The sequence below is a fragment of the Rhinopithecus bieti genome, unplaced genomic scaffold (genome assembly GCF_001698545.2).
Source record: "Rhinopithecus bieti isolate Rb0 unplaced genomic scaffold, ASM169854v2 scaffold_30927, whole genome shotgun sequence".
In the NCBI taxonomy this organism is placed as follows: Eukaryota; Metazoa; Chordata; class Mammalia; order Primates; family Cercopithecidae; genus Rhinopithecus; species Rhinopithecus bieti.
In genome coordinates this window covers 1,083,599-1,106,547 of record NW_016813672.1, presented here as the reverse complement: position 1 = coordinate 1,106,547, position 22,949 = coordinate 1,083,599, and the positions used below count along the sequence as shown (strand labels likewise).

At 36.0% G+C, this 22,949-nt stretch overlaps 1 protein-coding gene across 4 annotated transcripts in view; it reads left to right on the top strand.

Moving 5' to 3' along the window:
* GRIA4 (glutamate ionotropic receptor AMPA type subunit 4) overlaps positions 1–22,949 on the top strand; it is a 399,983-nt gene that overhangs the window by 282,117 nt on the left and 94,917 nt on the right. For all 4 annotated transcript variants that reach the window (XM_017848864.1, XM_017848866.1, XM_017848865.1 and 1 more), the window contains exon 6: positions 12,788–12,841. In XM_017848864.1, coding sequence (XP_017704353.1) covers positions 12,788–12,841 — 54 coding nt within the window. The remainder of the gene's footprint in view (positions 1–12,787; positions 12,842–22,949) is intronic.

The window sequence follows — 22,949 nt, the reverse complement described above, 5'->3', positions numbered from 1 at the left end:
TTTTAGTTTAATTAGATCCCATTTGTCAGTTTTGGCTTTTGTTGCCATTGCTTTTGGTGTTTTAGTCATGAAGTCTTTGCCCATGCCTATATCCTGAATGGTATTGCCTAGGTTTTCTTCTAGGGTTTTCATGGTTTTAGGTCTTACATTTAAATCTTTAATCCATCTTGAGTTAATTTTTGTACAAGGTGTAAGAAAGGAGTCTAATTTCAGTTTCCTGCATATGGCTAGTCAGTTTTCCCAGCACCATTTACTGAACAGGAGATCCTTTCCCATTGCTTGTTTCTGTAAGGTTTGTCAAAGATCAGATGGTTGTAGATATATGGTGTTATTTCTGAGGGCTCTGTTCTGTTCCATTGGTCTATATATCTGTTTTGGTACCAGTAGCATGCAGTTTTATTTACTGTAGGCTTGTAGTATAGTTTGAAATCAGGTAGTGTGATGTCTCCAGCTTTGTTCTATTTGCTTAGGATTATCTTGGCTCTACAACCTCTTTTATGGTTCCATATGAAATTTAAAGTAGTTTTTTCTAATTCTGTGAAGAAAGTCAATGGTAGCTTCATGGAGATAGCATTGAATCTATAAATTACATTGGGCAGTATGGCCATTTTCATGATATTGACTCTTCCTAACCATAAGCATGGAATGTTTTTCTATTTGTTTGTGTCCTCTCTTATTTCCTTGAGCAGTGGTTTGTAGTTCTCCTTGAAGAGGTCCTTCACATCCCTTGTAAGTTGGATTCCTAGTTATTTTATTCTCTTTGTAGCAGTTGTGAATGGGTGATCACTATTGATTTGGCTCTCTGTCTATTATTGGTGTAAAGAAATGCTTGTGATTTTTCCACATTGATTTTGTATCCTGAGACTTTGATGAAGTTGCTTAACAGCTTAAGGAGATTTTGGGTTGAGACAATGGGGTTTTCTAAATATACAACCATGTCATCTGCAAACAGAGACAATTTAACTTCCTCTATTCCTATTTGAATACACTTTATTTCTTTTTCTTGCCTGACTACCCTGGCCAGGACTTCCAATAATGTGTTGAATAGGAGTGGTGAGAGAGTGCATCCTTGTGTTGTGCCAATTTTCAAAGGGAATGCTTCCAGCTTTTGCCCATTCAGTATGATATTGGTTGTGGGTTTGTCATAAACAGTTCTTATTATTTTGACATACTTTTCATCAATACCTAGTTTATTTAGAGTTTTTAGCATGAAGGAGTGTTGAATTTTATCAAAGGGCTTTTCTGCATCTATTGAGATAATCATGTGGTTTTTGTCCTTGGTTCTGTTTATGTGATGGATTGCGTTTATTGATTTGCTTATGTTGAACCAGCCTAACATCCCAGGGATGAAGCCAACTTGATCATAGTGGATAAGCTTTTAAATGTGCTGTTGGATTCGGATTGCCAGTATTATATTGAGGATTTCGCATTGATGTTCATCAGGGATATTGGACTGAAATTATCTTTTTTTGTTGTGTCTCTGCCAGATTTTGGTATCAGAATGATGCTGGACTCATAAAATGAGTTAGGAAGGAGTCCTTCTTTTTCTATTGTTTGGAATTGTTTCAGAAGGAATGGTACCAGCTCTTCTTTGTACCTTAGGTAGAATACAGCTGTGAATCTTTCTGGTCCTGGGCTGTTTTTGGTTGGTAGTCTATTAATTACTGCCTCAATTTCAGAACTTGTTATTGGTCTATTCAAGGATTCTGCTTCTTCCTGGTTTAGTCTTTAGTATGTGTCCAGGAATGTATCCATTTCTTCTAGATGTTCTAGTTATTTGCATAGAGGTATTTCTAGTATTCTCTGATGGTAATTTGTATTTTTGTGGGATTGGTGTTGATATCCCCTTTATCATTTTTTACTGTGTCTATTTGATTCTTTTTTCTTCTTTATTAGTCTGGCTAGTGGTCTATCTATTTTGTTAATCTTTTCAAAAAACTAGCTCCTGGATTCATTAATTTTTTGAAGGGTTTTATGTGTCTCTATCTCCTTCAGTTCTGCTCTGATCTTAGTTATTTCTTGTCTTCTGCTACCTTTTGATTTTCTTTGCTGTTGCTTCTCTAGTTCTTTTACTTGTGATGTTAGGGTGTCGATTTTAGATCTTTACCACTTTCTCCTGTGGGCATTTAGTGCTACAAAATTCCCTCTAAACACTGCTTTACCTGTGTTTCAGACATTCTAGTACTTTGTGTCTTGGTTCTCGTTGGTTTCAAAGAACTTGTTTATTTCTGCCTTAATTTCATTATTTACCCAGTAGTCATTCAGGAGCAGGTTGTTCAGTTTCCAAGTAGTTGTGGGGTTTTGAGTGAGTTTCTTAATCCTGAGTTCTACTTTGAGTTCACTGTGGTCTGAGAGACTGTTTGTTATGATTTTTGTTCTTTTGCATTTGCTGAGGAGTGTTTTACTTCCAATTGTGTGGTCAGCTTTAGAATAAGTGCGATATGTTGCTGAGAAGAATGTATATTCTGTTGATTTGGGGTGGAGAGTTCTGTAGATGTCTATTAGGTCCACTTGGTCCAGAGCTGCATTCAAATCCTGAATATTGTTGTTAATTATCTGTCTCATTGCTCTGTCTAATATTTACAGTGGGGTGTTAAAGTTTCCCACCATTATTGTGTGGGTGTTGAACTTTCTTTGTAGGTCTCTAAGAACTTGCTTTATGAATCTGGGTGCTCCTGTATTGGGTGCATATATATTTAGGATAGTTAGCTGTTCTTGTTGCATTGATCCCTTTACCATTATGTAATGCCCTTCTTTGTCTTTTTTGATCTTTGTTGGTTTAAAGTCTGTTTTATCAGAGACTAGGATTGCAACTCCTGCTTTTTTTTGTTTTCCATTTGCTTGGTATGCTTCCTCCATCTCTTTATTTTGAGCCTACATGTGTCTTTGCATGTGAGATGGGTCACCTGAATACAGCACACCAATGGGTCTTGACTTTTTATCCAATTTGCCAGTCTGTGTCTTTTAATTGGGGCATTTATCCCATTTACCTTTAAGGTTAATGTGTTATGTGTGAATTTGATCCTGTCATTATGATGCTAGCTGGTTATTTTGTCCATTAGTTAAAGCAGTTTCTTCATAGTATCAGTGGTCTTTACAATTGAGTATGTTTTTTGCAGTGGCTGGTACTAGTTTTTCCTTTCCATATTTAGTGCTACCTTCAGCAGCTCTTATAAGACAGGCCTGGTGATGACAAAATCTCTCAGCATTTGCTTGTCTGTAAAGGATTTTATTTCTCCTTCACTTATGAAGCTTAGTTTGGCTGGATATGAAATTCTGGGTTAAAAATTTTACTCTTCAAGAATGTTGAATATTGGCCCTCACTCTCTTCTGGCTTGCAGGGTTTCTGCAGAGAGATCCACTATTAGTCTGATAGCTTTTCCTTTGTGGGTAACCCAACCTTTCTCTCTGGCTGCCCTTAACATTTTTTCCTTCATTTCACCCTTGGTGAATCTGACAATTACATGTCTTGGGGTTGCTCTTCTCGAGGAGTATCTTTGGTGTTCTCTGTACTTCCTGAATTTGAATGTTGGCCTATCTTGCTAGGTTGAGGAAGTTCTCCTGGATAATATGCTGAAGTGTGTCTTCCAAGTTGGTTCCCCTCTCCTTGTCATTTTCAGGTACACCAATCAAATGTAGGTTTGGTGTTTTCACATAATCCCATATTTCTTGGAGGCTTTGTTCATTCCTTTTCATTCCTTTTTCTCTAATCTTCTCTTTATGCTTTATTTCATTAAATTGATCTTCAATCTCTGATATCCTTTTTTCTACATGATCAATTCAGCTATTGATATTTGTGTATGCTTCATGAAGTTCTCATGCTGTGTTTTTCAGCTCCATCAGGTCATTTATATTCTTCTCTAAACTGGTTATTCTAGTTAGAAATTCCTCTAACCTTTTTTCAAGGTTCTTAGCTTCCTTGCATTGGGTTAGAACATGCTCCTTTAGCCTGGAGTACTTTGTTATTACCCACCTTCTGATGCCTACTTCTGCCGATTCATCAAACTCATTCTCTGTCCAGTTTTGTTACCTTGCTGGCAAGGAGTTGTGATCCTTTGGAGGAGAAGAGGCGTGCTGGTTTTTGGAATGTTCAGCCTTTTGCACTGGTTTTTCCTCATCTTCATTGATTTATCTACCTTTGGTCTTTGATGTTGGTGACCTTTTTTGTGTGGACGTCCTTTTTGTTGATATTGATGCTATTCTTTTCTGTTTGTTAGTTTTCCTTCTAACAGTCAGGCTCCTCTTCTGCAGGTCTGCTGCAGTTTGATGGAGGTCTATTCCAGACCCTGTTTTCCTGGGTATCACCAGCGGAGGTTGCAGAACAGCAAAGATTGTTGCCTGTTCCTTCCTAGGAAGCTTTGTCCCAAAGGGGCACTCGCCAGATGCCAGCTGGAACTCTCCTGTATGAGATGTCTATTGGCCCCTACTGGGAGGTGTCTCCATACCTCCCAGTCAGGAGGCACGGGGGTCAGGGACCCACGTGAGGAGGCAGTCTGTCCCTCAGCAGAGCTCAAGCGCTGTGCAGGGAGATCCACTGCTCTCTTAAGAGCCAGCAGGCAGGAATGTTTAATTCTGCTGAAGCTGTGCCCACAGCCACCCCTTCCCCCAGGTGTTCTGTTACAGGGAGATGGGAATTTTATCTATAACCCCATGACTGGGGCTGCTGCCTTTCTTTCAGAGATGCCCTGTACAGAAAGGAAGAATCTAGAGAGGCAGTCTGGCTATAGCAGCTTTGCTAAGCTATGGTGTACTCCGCCCAGTTCAAACTTCCCGGAGGAGGCTTTGTTTACAATGTGAGGTAATGGCAGAGGCCCTTCCCCCTACCAAGCTGAAGTGTCCCAGGTTGACTTCAGACTGCTGCGCTGGCAGCGAGAATTTCAAACCAGTGGATCTTAGCTTGCTGGGCTCCGTGGGGGTGGGATCCACTGAGCTAGACAACTTGGCTTCCTGACTTCAGCCCCCTTTCCAGAGGATTGAATGGTTCTGTCTCACTGGCATTCCAGATGCCACTGGGGTATGAAAAAAACCACCTGCAACTAGCTCAGTGTCTGCCCAAATGGCCGCCCCGCTTTGTGCTTGAAACCCAGGGTCCTGGTGGTGTAGACACCCAAGGGATTCTCTTGGTCTGCAGGTTGCGAAGACTGTGAGAAGAGCGTAGTATCCAGGCCACAATGCACATTCCTCATGGCACAGTCTCTCACAGCTTCCCTTGTCTAGGGGAGGGAGTTCCCTGACCCCTTGCACTTTCCAGGTGAGGTGACACCCCACCCTGCTTCTGCTCACCTTCCATGGGCTGCACCCACTGTCTAACTAGTCCCAGTGAGATGAGCCAGGTATCTCAGTTGGAAATGCAGAAATCACCTGCCTTCTGCGTTGATCTCTCTGGGAGTGGCAGATCGGAGCTGTTCTATTTGGTCATCTTGCTAAGGTCCCCAGTAGTTTAATTTTTAATTGATTGCTTTGAGCTTATGGTACATAAATAAAATTATCTATTGGACTGAGTTGGATTTGCATTAAATTTAGGATATGTACATGAACTGTCATTTTAAATATACATTTGGAAAAGTACAAGCTATACAAAACTAAATCCAAGTTATTTAAGCTTTTCTGCTAATTTGCTTTATTATGCATATATGAAGAAATTGTAAACCCAGACTAGGATGCATTAAAGTTTACCTGATAATTCTCCACCTATGTGTCCCTGTCTTAGCCCCATGCAAAATGGAACTAGGAACACTTTGTGTATATACTGTTATTCAAATAAGCAATATGTTCAGACAAGAGGTTATTTGTAAGAAAAATAATTGTGTCTTTGTTTCATTATGAGAAAGCTTGGATTTCTCATAAACAGGTTTAGTATTCATCAATTATCTAATATGATAGACAATGTTATTCTCACAGATATATATTTTGTTCATTTTTCTCTTATGAAAGATATATTAATATTTGCCAAAAATAAGTCTGAATTCCTCTGGTCTAAAGAAGGGAACAGAGTGTAGTGAAAATAGTGTGGAAACTATAGTCAAAAGACCCAGCTGGAGTTCCAGCTTCTTCACTTAATGACTATATTTATTTAATGTCATTGTTTATGAAAGGAAGGAATTACCCCTTCCACCTACACCTTATTAGAATTATATTTATATTGTTTCTTACAAATGTCTCTTTAATTTAAAAAGAGCTTGCTTCTAATGGTTCTTTCAAGCTATTACATGTGCTTCAAATTCATAATCACAAATGCCATACAATCGTTTACATCTCTTTGCAAATATTTGAAATCACTAAATTAAAATGCTATTAAATCAAAATGGAGCTGTGCTAAGAATAGCTCATAGTTGAGATGATGAGAATCGTATTATCCAAGGCTCGTAGATGCAGAATTTTAGAACCACCATGATAGGCAGAGGGAAGGATATAATAATCTACAAGTGCTTTTCAATAGCCACTGGCAGTTCCATGATGGGATAAAGGGGTGGCATGGAATGAACACAGGACTAGGAATCAAACAGCTGAATTTCAGCACTTGCTTTTCACTCTATAGTTGTAGGACCCTATCCAAACCATATCTCTTGTAGGGCACTCAATTTGCTAATCAATAAAATTGGGGAGAAGTGCATATAAAGTCATCTAAAATCTGTGACCTGAAAGGATGGAAAAGGTCATTTTTTTTTAACATTTGGAATAAAGTCAGAAAAAGAAATAATAAAAAACCAGTACTAAGAATAGATATTCACAAGTGAAGACACTTTGAAGATGAAAATGTTGTTAGAAATGGAAATAATTTACTAAAGACACCGAATCATTACTATTAGCCTATGTGAGACAGTAAACTTTTTCAACAATTTAGATGTCTAAATAGAGGTATCGTATCTTATGCAACCTGAGTTTTTAATGATACCCAGAGAGTAAGTATTTAAATATAACAAATATGTTATGCTACAGAGATGAAAAGCTTGGGACAGTTAGCCAACGAAAGTATTTTTTTACATTATCAATTCTACTACTACATTGGTTCAGTTTTTCACTTGGAGACTGTCATAGTTGATTTTCCCCAGAAGCTGACCTAAAAACAAAGATTGTGTGCAAACTGTTTGTTTAGGAGGTAAAGAACAGGCTGGAAGGGGAGTAGAGAAATGCAGTCAATGAAAGATGCATTTGTCAAGCAAATCACCATCTGGGTGACAGGGGGTTAATCCCATTTGGAATGAATATAAAGTAATTACTGGAGGAGGCTAGTGTAGAACAAACACTTGTCACTTGTGGGGCAAGGGAGTTGGATTACTTATGTGCCAACTCCTGTCAGTAATTGTATGTGGGCTGCTGGGAAGGAGGGCATTAATGCTCTGGCACTTCTAAACTCTTCCCTCTCCAAGGGCAATGTCAGCTCAGTAAACCACAGAAAACCTTGAGGCAAGGAAATTCAGGTGCTGGCAGTTGGAAGGTGAGCAAGTATGCATTGAGATGACAAGGGAACAGATGGGGCAAGACATTGATAGTATCTATTACAGTGACTGACCATAGAGACATCAGACTGTATGGCTTTACAGGACTCTGTCACCCAAAGGACCACCCTATCCCAACATCTTTCACTGAAAATCAGTCAGACTTTGCTAGAAACTTCAGAGACAGAGAGATCACTACTTTGAGAGGCAGCCATTCTCTTTATGGGAAACTCTTCTTTCTCTCTCCTTCCTCCAAGAAAGAGTTCTTCCTAATTAGAAACTTCCATAAAATTTCTGACATCTCCAAGTATAGAAGAAAATAAACACACAAACACACACACACACATACACGTCCCTGCATACACATACACATACAGACCCACATACAATGTGCATTGGTATATCATTTCCTTTAAAATATCCGATAAGAATTTACATGACCTAGCCTCCTCCTAAATCTCATCTCACACTAAACGGCCTTAGTTTTTTGGGGTCTGAAGTACTTTATTTTTCCCACCCCATTTTACATCACAGCCCTGAAACTGAAGTCCTACTGTTATCTTACAAGGTTGTAGTTTAAGTCTGTTGTTTGTGTGCAAAAGCCCCTCGCCTTATATTTTTCTTTTGATGGAACTGAAGTGATACTAAAGCTTTTGTTTTTATCTGCAATAAAATATTTTAAAGCATTTTGAAAGTCAACATTTGGGGAACATTTCGGAGTCTGGAATTTCTGTAGGAAAAGAGGACTAGTGAAAGTGACTGCCCTCATGACAATAAGTTTACAACATTTATCAGTATCATGGCCCTAACACCTCTGAATATGTTGTGCCATTTTCTCCATGTCACTGAATTCTCTGGAGCATGAAAACAACTGAGAGAGAAATTTCCAGTTGACTTATAAGATCAAATTAAGAGAAAAACCAATTATTTCTATTCTAGTGTGTCATTGCATGTCTTTACTTGGAAGACCATGTTCAATAGAATGATCACAGCCTGGTAGTAATAGTTAGAAATAATATACAGCAACTTTTATAGAAAGACCCCTGAGTACTTTATAAACCATTGATATATAAAGGATCAACGTAAAATCTGATTGTGGATTAAAGGCCAAACTATCATTAATTTGCAAGTCTCAAATTGACCTTAATATATTAGTGTTTTTGACATTTGTACCCTGATTAACTTCTTTATTCATTCCTTGAGTCAATATTTATAGACACTATAATGAATAGACACTAGTCTATTCATTCTTAAAAGTCTGCCTTGTTCTCTTAAGCAAGTGATATCACTTATTGAAACCCACTGCATTCCCCTTATTCTGCTCTGTATTTTAGCCATTTCTGTGAGTCTCATCCCCTTATGAGATAATAAACCCCCTTGTAACAGCAGCACTGACAGACTTATCTTTATAATCCTTAAATCTCTTAGCCTTAATCCTATAGGTAGGAAGCACTCCACTGACATTTGTTGAACTAAAGTGAACTGAAAAGTGAAGTCAATATGGAAAAGTATCCTGATTCATTTTCTCCAATTTCCATCAAAGACTAAGGATTTGGAAGTTGCATTCTTGAAGATTGGTATGCCATAATTTGTTAATAAAACAGTTAAAAATTACAGTGTTTGTACCTGGCATTCACCTTAATATGCATGGGCCTGATTGCCTGATTATAGAACTTAATTATTTGACCAGCACCATGGATATTCCTAAACAAGTCTCTGCTTCTTACAAAACAAAAACAAAACCCGCGCACAGGGAAGAAAAAGTAATGACAAGAATCAAGTAGTCACTTCTCTTAAACACATTATTTTGGTAAGGATAATCATCGTTGAGAGTGTATGATTGATCCTTTCTAACCTATTCTACAAAACTCTAAACAGACACTTGATCATTATTTTAGTCTAGTTGCACCCTCTGTTTCTTTTAAAAATATAAAATATGTAGATTCTCTGCCCCTACATTTTTCTGTCTTTAGGAAAGACCATAATTAATTTTGCAACCAAGTACTCACCCTGGGCATTGTTTTCGCATGACAACTAAGCCAACCACACTTGTGTGAAGACAGTGCCATTTTATATTCCTATCTTTCAACTCAAACTGTTTCTTTTCCCTATTTACATATTTTTAAAAGAGCAGTTACATAGGAGATACAAGGTTTGGTCTGCACCCACAGTCAACTCATTCAAATTTATTCTTTACAGAAGATATTCTTCAATTTTGTTGAGAGGATGAAAGCCATGTGAAACCACAAATGACACTTTGAGTTTTACACAATCGTTTAAAAGTAAGCAACACCCTATTTACAGGACACCACTCAATGGATTGTAAATCGAATTTTTTCACAAAGAAACTAAGGCAGTGAGAACTTCACAGCATTTGTGCAGTACATTTGTTTTTATCTCAGCCAGGATCTGGCTCAGCAGAGATACTGATGCCTCTAGCATCACCAGCCAGGTAAATAAATCTCCAGATCACTACTCCCCAAGCTCTTAGTTTCCAGAATGTTGATGCATATGGAGCTCTGCAAGACCTTTCATGCCAGGAATTTTGTCCCTGTCAGTTCCTTGTGGTATTATAAGTCCTCACCCTTTGAAAATTCGTTGTATAAGCTTTAATTTATTATAGTTTTTTGCTAAACAATCTTGAATGGACAATGAGTTCTCTATGGAGACACTCAGTGCAGAATTTTACTGGTTCCGCATCTTTTAACATTTACAAGAATTTGCACTTAAAATGGATTTTAAAATAAAACTGACACATTTTTGACTGCAGTCACAAAGAAATCACAAGCTGAGAGTGTTAAGAAATAAGAGGCAGAGTGGGGACAGGGGCTTAGAGAGAGTGCAAAAAGGCTTAAATAGCCACACCAGAAAAACATATAGTGAATCAGCAAGAGATAAATAATGGATTGCTGAGTGGCAACAACCCCTGCTGAAGCCAAATAGCAGGAATCTGTAGTAGACTCCATAATAGAATATGCCATTTCCTGGCTGAGTACCATCAAGCATCCTCCTGATAATTATCTTTTGCACAAGCTAGAATGGAGATTCCCAGAGAATAAGATGGCTCCATCCTGCTCCACCCATGTTAAATCACTCAAGTCTAGATTGCCCAATATGACACCTAATTCAGCTATTTCATAAACCGAGCTTTCTCCACAGTCTCATCTATTTTTGCTTGTCCTCATCTTCATGGAAAGATTCTCAAAGAAAGTTCTATTTTAGATAAATTGTGGACTAGATAAATCTGGCAATATAAAACATGGAGAAAGGTTATATAAAATATTATAAATGTGTAGCTGAACTTCCAAGAAAGTAAAGAAAATCTTCAGTGGCCAAAAATGACAGGCAGCTGTGATGAAGGAAATTGCCAGATTGGGTAGGCTGATTGGGCATTTAATGCTTTCCCAAGAACAGAAGCTTTGTGTTCAGTCAAGTCAATACATAAAGCCAGACTATTGAAGGGCAACAGCCCAATAAAAGGGTATAGCTGAAAAAATTCTGTCACTTGTACAGAGTCAACAAAGTGTTTTCTGCCTTGGCCTAGGCTTAGTGTAGTGAGGAAAGTATCTTCCTTCAGAATTTGTCATCACAGCCTTGTCCTTGAGACAGATTGTATTTTGAATTTATACCACACACTGTGGTCTAGGAATCTAGAATTTGAGAACTTATCATAAGAGTGGCCCCAGGCCAGTGATACCAATGCTGCAGTATCTATTAGAAGCAAACAGAAAACATCTTTGGAGGGTTATTTTAAGAGATATTGGCAGTGAATTTCCCAGGATGGTTAAAAGGCCATCAACCCTCATAGTCAGGAAGTACAACAAATCCTAAATAATATGAACAGAAATTAAAAAGTAAAAATCTAAACAACTTGTACTGAAACTGGAGAACATTTAAAACAGAAAGAAGGTCTTGAATGTAATCAAAACAAAAACATAAGATGAGTAGAAATTTTATTTCACCAATAGCCATGTATACAAAACTCTTTTCCAGCACAATTCATATGTTCTGATTTTATTTATTTTATTTTATTTCTTATTTGTGTGGGTACATAGTAGTATATGTATTTATGGGGTCCATGAGATGTTTTGATACAGGCATGCAATGAGTAATAATCACATTATGGAAAATGAGGTAACCATCCCCTCAAGCATTTATCCTTTGTGTTATAAACAATCCAATTACACCCTTTTAGTTATTTTTAAAATGTATAATTAAGTTATTATTGACTATAGTCACCCTGTTGTGCTATAAAATAGTGTGTCTTATTCATTCTTTCCAGCTATTTTTTTCTGTGCCCATTAACCATTTGCACCTCCCTCCCACCCCCACTACCCTTCCCAGCCTCTGACAACCATTTTTCTACTCTCTATGTCCATCACATATTCTGATTTAAAAGGGTTTTCCTATATTTTGTACAAAAGTCACTCAATTACACAGAATTGCTTGTATGGGATATTAAAATGCTTAAAATAATTTAATTTTTGTCTTTGACAATGAACATACATGAAAACTGTGGCTTTCACTGTTATCATTGATGACACCAGTGAAGTTACAAAGCTGCTCATTAGTAACTGAAATTAGATTTTCTCTTGTTGAAGGAATTTTCAGTTTTTCAGAGAATGAGAGTTATAATCTCTAATGCAAAAATAAAACTGAACTTTTAAAAGATCTCTAGTACTTTTTAAAAGATGTTTGAGTTTCTAATTTCCTAAACATCTCTGAAAATATACTCAGAAAAAAAAAAAAAAAGAATCCAACAGAGAGAAAACCTTTTTGATATTTTTTTTTTTCTTTTGTAATTATAAGAAAACACTACTGCATTCATATACAGGTGAGAATTCACTGAATATTTTCTGGCATCAGAGATGTCTATAAATAGATTGTACCTTAGAAAAACCCTGCTTGCTACTCAACCTACTCAGAGATGATTATTCTTACCCTATGAAGACACCGAGCAGCCTATCTTCTGTTTTTATAGATTATCGATAAGTGAAGTACATCTAAATTCTTCGGATGAAAATCATGTTAAGTTTCTACGTTGATGCATTCTCATGAGAAACATATGTAAATGTTGGTTCATAGCATTGTCATTCTTTTTAAGGAGATTATAACATTTCCCGAACGAGGTTGATAGAATGTGATTTAAATAAAAGTGGTACTTTTCACCACTTATTTTGAATATGGCTTATCAATTCTTCTAACTAGAATACATGACTTTTATTTTTTAAAACCTATCATTTTCCCATCATGATTCTACATGGAATTATGCTAAAAGAGTTAACATTTTAAAATAATATTTCAGTAAATTAAAATTGATTTTCTCTTATTGTCTTATATCTTCACAGATTGTAAGTGTTGGAAAGCATGTAAAAGGCTACCATTATATCATTGCAAACTTGGTAAGAACTTCTTATTTTCTACTTTGCATAAGAATTGCTCAAGCACACAAGATTATTTTAACTGTGCCTTAAAATAATGCTTCAATAAATAGACTACATTACTTACTAAGCTTTTAATAACACACGTGATATTTTATTACAATGATCACTAAATTTCATAAGTAGAATTCCATATAATTTTATGCAGATTAGCTTGGTATCTGCTAAAGAGACTTTTAAAAGAAATGATAATGGTTATTTTGCTATGATACCACTTGTCAAATTAAATAATTTTCTCTGTCTAAATGATAAATGCTACTTTATAGATAAAGATAGCCAATATTTGGATATTACAAGAATGATCTAAACTAACAGCTATGTTCTCTAATTTTAAGAATAACTGTATATAATGGCTATATAAGCAAATCTTTTAAATGGGAGTAATGCAAATTTTTAAAAATTATGTCAACTTTTCACATGTCATATACAAATGACTAACAAACAAGGCACATCCATTGTTATGAAATTCTTAAAGGCCTGAGAGAAATCCTTTTAGATATCTTGGAAGGCTCATTGAATACGTCTTGTTAACCATGCAGTGTAGGAGGTAGATTGTACATGGAGCGGTCCATCCTCTCTTGTTTTATTATAAAGTACCATTTGCCCTAAGGGCCTGATTCCCAAAGTGATTTATACTGGAGAAGTTAAGGATGTTTTCTCCTTTTCCATTTTATGACACTTTTTTTTTTTTTTTTTTTGAGACAGTCTTGCTCTGTCGCCCAGGCTGGAGTGCAGTGGCGCAATCTCAGCCCACTGCAAGCTGCGCCTCCCAGGTTCAAGCCATTCTCCGGCCTCAGCCTCCTAGAGTAGCCGGGACTACAGACACCTGCCACCACGCCCGGCTAATTTTTTGTATTTTTGGTAGAGACAGGGTTTCACCATGTTAGCCAGGATGGTCTCGATCTCCTGACCTCGTGATACGCCCACTTTGGCCTCCCAAAGTCCTGGGATTACAGGCATCAGCCACTGCGTCCAGCCCTTTTTATTTTTTATGACTATCTTGCGCTTAAACAGGAAAGAAACTGAAGGATGCAAAAGAGATTCAGATCTACCCATTCTTTCCATATAGCAAGTGGACTGTCCCACTTTGAGACAGGAATTTTCAGTCTTGAGTGAACTGGGTTTGGTTGTGGATCTGAGATATTAAAATACAGCAATATACTGTGAACCATTATTATATTGTGCTTCTTAGATAAAGTATAATCTTGCGACTCAATGGATTATCATGAAAATATTGAGAAATTTTGACTTGTCTTTTTCATTGCTTTTAGTAGGCTGTTTTAGTAGAGTGTTTCACTATTTTTTATAAAAATATAAAATTTAAGACAAATGTATTCTGATATTACTATAAGAGAAAAAACTTAGGATTATGAGATATCTGTAAGTACAGTAAATTGTACAATGAGACTCTAATGACTTTTATAGCAAATAGGAGGTTTTGTCATCTAGTCTTACAAACAATAGAATCGAGGGGAAAAAAAATCAATGTGTTATATGTAGACTATCATTCCAGAAATGAGTTGTTGACATTGGCAATTAAAATAAATAAATCAGTACAAGATGGAATGAATTAATATTTATAACACTCCAAAGGATATCATAAACAGCCCTGGGAGATGGCAGTGTATTTAAGTTATCTAGAGTTCCAGTATATGAAGTAGAAAACCATTTTTGTTTGCAGTAGGGACTAGAACCATCACTTTCACTAAAAATCAGCAAGTTTTATTATATGTGGTTGATATCTTTGTAATACATGATCAGATCAGTGACTGCCATGGACATACATTATAATACAGTGTATTAATATGGATTATATTGACTTATTCATTTGTCCCTAAAGGACTCTTACTTATAACACTAGAGTAGTTTTTATTTTATTGAGCCAATCAACAGCTATTTTTGAGAGCTACGTGCATAAGATTCTCAAATGTGAAGTCAATCCAGAATCAAAATGAAAAATGACATCAACATCATACTTAAGGTTGAAAGATTGAATGATTTTCCCCTAAAATCAGGAACAAGATAGTGTCCCCTCTCACCACTTCTACTGAACACTGTATTGAAGGTTCTATCACAGATATTTAGGTAAAATAAATAAATAAAACGCATCCAGATTGAAAAGGAAGAAGATTTTATATATATATAAAAATACTAAGGAATCAAAATATATTTGTAGAACTAATAAGTTCCGCAGGGTTGCAGAATGCAAGGTGAATATACAACAGTTTGTTGTATGTCTATATATTAGCAATATATATTCTAAAAATTAAACCAAGAAAATATTTCATTGATAATTTACAATTACAATTTACAATTAATAGAGAACTGTTATATGTAAACCAACTCATCAAGGGTGATTTAACAGTATTAGTAAAAACTGATGTCTACAATAACAATTCTTACTTGTGATTGGGTGGTTACAAATATTCTGGAATATTTAAAATATTCTGTAGTCACAATGTAGAATATAAAAGCAGAAGGTATGAAGTCCAACCCATATTTACCAAAAAGAGAAGAATGAAATTTAGCAGACATCAATATGTGATGCATGAAATTGGGTCATGAATTTACAAACATGCATTTTTGTAAAAGACAAGGACCTCCCTTATTTAAACAAGGTTAACTCTCTGGAGAAATTGAGTTTAAATATAGGTGTTCTTTAGATTCTTTAAAAATGATAATCTTTTAAACCAAGAAACAAAGTAAGGAATGTCACCAAAATACTGGCTTCCTAATGGTCTTTAAACTCTTTGGCTGAAATGCAGAAAGCAGATTTCACGTACTTAAACAAAATAATAGGCAATATATTTGTGAATAAGGATGCAAATAGGTTGTGAATGCTCTCTGGCATTATTTTAAATTGTCTTGTCATTATAAGTTGAACTTTTCTTCTTCAATTAACAACCATTCAATCTCCTTCATCATTCTATCCTGATAAAATGAGAATACATTTATGTATTCTATGCCCCTAGAGGGTCCACAGGGAGCTAACATCATCTGAATAGTATGAGCTATGCCTGATATCTAATTGAATGGGCATGCCCCTCCCTGATTCTTAAAATTTCTCTGTGTTTATCTCTGCCACTATATTTAACAATTGGATATTAAGTGTGAGTAAAACTTGTTAGAAACGAAAGATTGCTGCTATTCTTTTTTCTTTTCTATGTCCTATACGGGATTTGTATGTGGGTGCATGTATGTTTTATTAAACCCATCATCTAGAGGTACTGGTGAAAGCGTATTATATCACAATAGATTAAATTCTGTTCCGAAATTTTCCCAGAGAAGTAGAGGCAGGAAAACCTTATCTGTCAGTTGGTTTATCCTAGTCTGTTTCTTAGAGATTCATGTAAGAAAATTGCTTCCCTACTTTGTCCCTAGACTTACTCTTTCCTAGTTCTTCTTTCATTTAGCTGCCAGTTATTTTTTAAAGACAAGTATGATGATATCGTTTGCTTAAATTTTTTATTGGGCTCAGGCTGCAAATATAGTAAAAGACATCATATTTTTCATGACCTGATTCCCCATGGGTTTTCCAAACTTACTTGCTAATACATGTCTCACTTCTCCTCAGAGTTTGAATGTCTCTCCAAATGACATATTTTGCCAACTCTGAGTCATTGCCCCAGTTTTTACCACCATCTTCCAGAGTAAGCATTCAAAACCTAAGCACTGCTCTACTTACATATTTTAGGAAAAAGGATTTACACTCTTGAACTTAATGCACAAAGCCCTTTAAGATTTTGTCCCTACTTGACCCGAGTCTTTCCCACTCCACCCCACAACTATCCCTTCTTCAGTTCAAACTAATTCCCAGACACCTAATGCAGCTTTCCTTTTCCCAGCTTTGTTTAGGTTGTTATCTCTATCAGGAGGTGTTTACCCCATCCAATCCCTGTCAGTGGTTACAGTCACTTCTGGAAAGCTATCCCTAAATATCCACTTTGATAGTCTCTTCTCTGGGTTCTCAGACTACCCTGAGTACCTGTGTACTCATAGTATAGAACTTATTCTTGTTTTTTCATTTATCAAATTATTATTTTATACCCCCTCTGTACCAGGTACTGTCCAACATCCCATGGCACAACTGCAAATAAAACAATAGCACACTGCAAGTTCACTGAAGGCAGGAACAATGTCTCTTTTTTTAACCTAATGAAAGAGTCCTTATCCCTACTCTTTATCTGTTGAACTCCTGCTTACCCTCTAGCACCCAGTTTATGTTATTGTAATTGTTTTTGTTATTATAATTGCTTTAATTTGGCCTTAAAAAAGATTTTTGATAGAAAAATGAGGTTCAGTGTAATTTAGCCAGGATCTCATAGATCTGAATTCTCAAAGAAATGTTTGAAGCTCTGACCTGTCTGATTGCAAAGAATAAATACACAAATAAATAAACAACTTAGGGAATAATGCCACCAAGTCACCATTTATTTAAGCATCTCCCACAGCACCCATCGGGGGACCTAGCATTAAACACATTGCTCTGTATTGATATTCACTCCTCTAGCAGTCAAATAATTTAAATATGGCCACCAATAGCAACAAGGAACAGTTGACATTTGTCCCATCTGCAAGACAAATTCTTAGAATCTTGTTCTCATTTAGATTTTTTTATTTTATAAAGTATTATTTAATTTACATCTAGGAGAACACCTGGCTCAATCATTAAAAAGATATAAAATTACAAAATGTTCTGGATATATGTAATTAAAGATGAACTGAACCTGTTTCTTACCTATCCTCCACCATCTCACACACATACACCATTCACGCCTCATTCAGAACATAAAGGAAATTAAACATTAGGATACAGAAAGCAAAGTGACTTGTTTACATTTAGGTGTTTGGTTAGTTTCAGAATGGAGAGTAGACATGCTTCCCGAAATTTGCAGTCTAGCATGTTTTTATTGAAGTGCAGTGACCCTAGTTAAGATTCCATCAACTTGGCGACATTGTTTCACTTTTGTGCTTCCCGTTTTTTAACTTTTCTGCATTAAGCATGTCTGACTCTACCATCTATCTACATGCACATGGAAAGTACATACTTTAAGTCAATTTCTTAACTAACCAATTTTTACAACATGGTAAGGGAGCAATTTCCCCCATTCTATTTGACATTCCTTCCATTAATTGCACCGCAGCTATCTCATATGATTTAGTCAACCTATGAACCTGAAATGCAAAATACAGCAGAAATGTTACCTAAATTAAGTAAAACTTAAAGATTGAGCATTTATTAAACAGTGATGATAGACTTGTAAATTTACATAGTCATCAGGATATCTGATACCTATAATTTTAAACATTTTATTTTCCCCCAAAAGATGTATGAACTACAAATAGAAATTAAAGAAAAACCAAGTTGGATGTTACTCTAGAGAGGGGTAATTAACCATTGTGAAATCCAAGCAAAGTAGTAGCCCATTTTAACAAGTAGAAAGCCTTTCCCTTGATCTCCCCCTGCCCTCAGGGACATTATTTACTTAGTCACTTAACTACTGATTTCCTCCTGACTATAGAGTGAATAATTTTATTACAATGTTGCCCAGGAACTCTCAGTTCCACTATATTCTTCGGATAAAAACTGAAATCAAAATGGCCACTAAAATAAATGTTTCTGAGAAAACTGCTTCGCAGTCTAGATCCTATCAATTTCCTATATGAAATTGCAAGAAAATATATGAAAGGAAAAATATTGCCTGTACGCAAAACAGACATAGCTGAAATTAACTGAGTCACCCACCATTCATTCAAAGCATAACTGAAAGGGGTTTATAATCAGACATGGCAATTTTTTCCTTTACCTTCAGCATAAGAACAGGATGGACTCTGAGAAATGTGAACTATTATTTATCAGCCAGACTTTACATCAGATGATTTTTCTGAAGGCTTCAGCTTTGCCTCTTTATCCTGCAGCTGTGGATAACGCTATGAAAGAAGGTTTGGCAGACCTTCTATTTCAGCCATGGTTGAAAGGAAATAATAATGTCGTCAATTAGCAGCTAATGCAATGGTTGAATTACTGTGGCTTTTAGAAAACATTGGAATCATTTGCCTGCTTGTGGGTCTGCCCTATACTCTGATAGAAGCAAACAAATGTTCAACTGACATTTTACTAGCTGGAGATTGATGGACAGTGTTTTTCCCATTTCAGAAACATAGGCTTACTTTCTGGTGTCTAGTTTCTTTATCAACAAAATGAGAATGTAACTGATGAACTGTCAAATTAGCAGGCATATAATAGGCATGAAATAAATATTTGTTGAGTGACTTAATTGATAATAGTGATCATCTACTGAATGCAAACCAGATGTGCTGGATACCGTAGCATTCTCATTCTCATTTTGAATGTGGAAGGTATAAGGTTAGAAAGTAACGGAAGTGGAATTCAAAGTGTGGGCTTTTCCAGGGGGTACAGTATCACACTGCCTTTCCTATAGATACTATGATAATTAATAAAATTTAAAACACCTCTGTGTAAGAATATGCAGGAGTATAAGGTGAAAAAGACAAACTCGAGGTGGTTTCTATGGCTGAAATCTTAGCTCAAGCGTACATTTGCTGGATGGCTTTGAACAGTTTTCCTTCACCCCCCTGAGCCTGTTTTCATATCTATAGGATAAGGCTAATAATAGGATCTATCTCATAACCTTGTTATGAAAACTAAACTAGATCAATAATCTGTGTAATGTCCTTAGCACAATACCTGGCATATAATAAGCTCAGCATATAATAGCTGTTAGCTCATATACCTGGGCCTCTTTGACAGCAATTTTGCTCAGTTGCCAGTAGACTGATATATTTTTTCTTAGATAGCCAAACAGCAATGCATATATGTTGGTTGGGAAGACAATCTACTTCATTATAAAAGAAAAAGGAGGAGGAGAAGTAGGAGGAAGGGAGGGAGGGAAGAGGAAAGGAAAGAAACAATCTGAAGACTCCAAAACCATAGCCAAGGTGCATTCAGAAGGACAAGCAATTCCAAGTCCTCATTACTTCTTACTCTAACTGCAGGATTATTGCTACACATTTTATTCCCACCAAAAAATGGACAAAACACTCTCCCTTCATTCTCTCAGCAAATTGAAGCATATTCATATTTTCAAAAGAACCTTTACTAAATACTAAGAGAAAACAAAAAGAAAGCGATTACAAAAGCTACAAGCTCATGCATGTGTGTGTGTGTGTGTGTGTGTGTGTGTGTGATTTACTTTTCTCTGAGCTAATACCTATGGCTTTATTAATTCACTTCCTTAATATGCTTTTTGCTCTCTTCTTGCTATTGTCTGTTTTACACTTTGCATTGTGTGTGGATTTTTATAAAGTACCTAAAATAGTGGCAATAAAAGAGAGTCAGGTATAAAATAAAGATGATAAATGGGTAAATATATAGATGGAAGATAGATAAATGACAGATAATTGGTAGACAAGTGATGGATAATAGATAGATGATAGATAATGGACAGACATAGATACATACATACATACACAGATAAATAATAGAAAATGTGTAGACAATAGATATGATAGATGAGATGGAAGGAGGGACGGAGGGAGAGAGAGAGAGAAAAAAATAAATAAATAAATAAATAAATAATTGTCCAGAATTTTTGAATCCTTGATAACTAACTACCTCTAGGCAAGAAAGGATAGCATCCTTACCTCCCCGCTTCTTCGCTCCATCTGGTGGGCACCATCTTTTTTCCTGCCACACAGAAGTCCGTGAATGGCCTATCTTGCTTTCGTCCCTTGGACTAACATTTCTCAGGGCACTTAGACTGATTCCATGACTTTGCTGTTGTGAATACTGCTGCAATAAACATATGAGTGCTGGTGTCTTTTTGACAAAATGATTTATTTCCCCTTGGGTATATACCTAGTGGTGGGATTGCTAGGTCAAATGTTCATTCTATTTTTAGTTCTTTGAGAAATCTCCATCCTGTTTTCCATAGGGGTTGGACTAATTCAAATTCTCACCAACAGTTGCAGTTTTTATGTTTTCCCTTTTCTCCGCATCCTCACCAGCATCTGTTATTTTTTGAGTTTTAAATAATAGCCATTCTGACTGGTGTGAGATGGCATTTCATTGTGGTTTTAATTTTTTCTCTGATGATTAGTGATGTTGAGCATTTTTTCACGTTTGCTGGCTATTTGTATGTTGTCTTTTGGGAAGTATCTGTTCATGCCCTTTGCTCTTTTTTAAATGGGGTTATTTGGTTTTATTTGTTGATTTAAGTTCCTTATAGATTCTGGGTATTAGTACTTCGTCAGATGCATAGTTTGCAAGTATTTTCTCTCATTCTGTAGGTTGGCTATTTACTCTGTTGATTGTTTCTTTTGCTATGCAGAAGCTCTTTAGTTTAATTAGTTCCCATTAGTCTATTTTTGTTTTTGTTTCATTTGCTTTTGAGGTCCTAGTCATAAATTATTTGTCTAAGCCAATATCCAGAAGAGTTTTTCCCAGGTTTTCTTGTAGGATTTTTGTATTTTCACATCTTATGTCGTCTTTAATCTATCTTAATTTTTGTATATGGTGAAAAGTAGGAGTCCAGTCTTCTGCATAGGGCCAGTGAGTTTCCCCAACATTATTTATTGAATAGAGCATCCTTTCCCCTTGTTTATTTTTCTTAACATTGTCAAAGATCAGTTGGTTGTAGGTATGTGACTTTATTTCTGGTTTCATTATTATGTTCCATTGATCTATGTGTCTATTTTTGTACAAAAACCATGCTGTTATGGTTACTATAGCCTTATAGTATAGTCTTAAGTCAGATAATGTGATGCCTCTGGCTTTGTTCTTTTTGCTTAAGATGGCTTTGGCTATTCAAGCTTTTTATTAGTTCCATATGAATATTAGAATTGTTCTTTCTAGGTCTGCAAGAAATAATGTTGGTAATTTGATAGGAATTGCATTGAATCTGTAGATTGTTTTGGGCAATGTAATCATTTTAATGACATTTATTCTTCCTATCCATGAGCATGGGATGTTTTTCCCATTTTTATATGTCATCTATTATTTATTTCATCAGTGTTTGGTAGTTTTCCTTGTAGAGGTCTCTAACCTTCTTGGTTAAATGCATTCCTGGATATTGTGTGTGCACGCGTGTGTGTGTGTGTGTGTGTGGCAATTTTAAATAAGATTGAGTTCTTGATTTGGTTCTCAGCTTCAGTGTTATTGGCTATAGAAATGCAACTGATGTGGGGGCATTAATTTTGTATCTTGAAACTTTACTGCAGTTGTTTATCAGACATGGTAGTCTTCTGGAGGAGTCTTTAGGATTTTCTAGGTATAGGATGATGTCATTAGTGAATAGAGATAATTTGACTTCCTCTTTTTCCTATTTGAATGCCTTTTTTTCTCTTTCCTGATTGTTCTGTCTAAGATTGGAAGTACTATGTTAAATACAAGTTGTGAGAGTGGACATCCTTGTCTTGTTTCAGTTATTAGGAATAATGCTTCAAGCTTTTGCCCAGTCAGTATGATATTTGCTGTGAGTTTGTCATAGATGGTTTTAATTATTTTGAGATATGTTCTTTTGATGCCTAGTTTTTTCAGGATTTTTATCAAGAAGGTGTGCTGCATTTTATCAAATGCTTTTTTATGTATCTGTTGGGAGGATCGTATGGTTTTTGTTTTTAATTCTGTTTATTTGGTGAATCACATTTATTGCTTTGCATATGTTAAACCATCCTTGCATCCCTGGAATAAAACCTACTTGATCACAGTGAGTTATCTTTTTGAAGTGCTGCTGGATTTGGTGTGCAGTATTTTGTTGAGGATTTTTATGTCTGTGTTCATAAGGGATGCTGGCTTGTAGTTTTCGTTTTTGTTGTGTCCTTGCCAAATGTTGGTATCAGTATGATACTAGTTTCATAGAATGAGTTAGTGAGAAACAGGAGATTTTTTGATGCAATCATATTTATCTCCTGTATCCCCCTTTATACTTCATAAAGGGCAATCAGAGGCATTCAAGAAATACTGGATTTGGACTGAAAATAAAAACATATCTTGGTCTCATTTATTGGATTTTTTTTTTTTTTTTTTTTTTTTTTTTTTTTTTTTTTT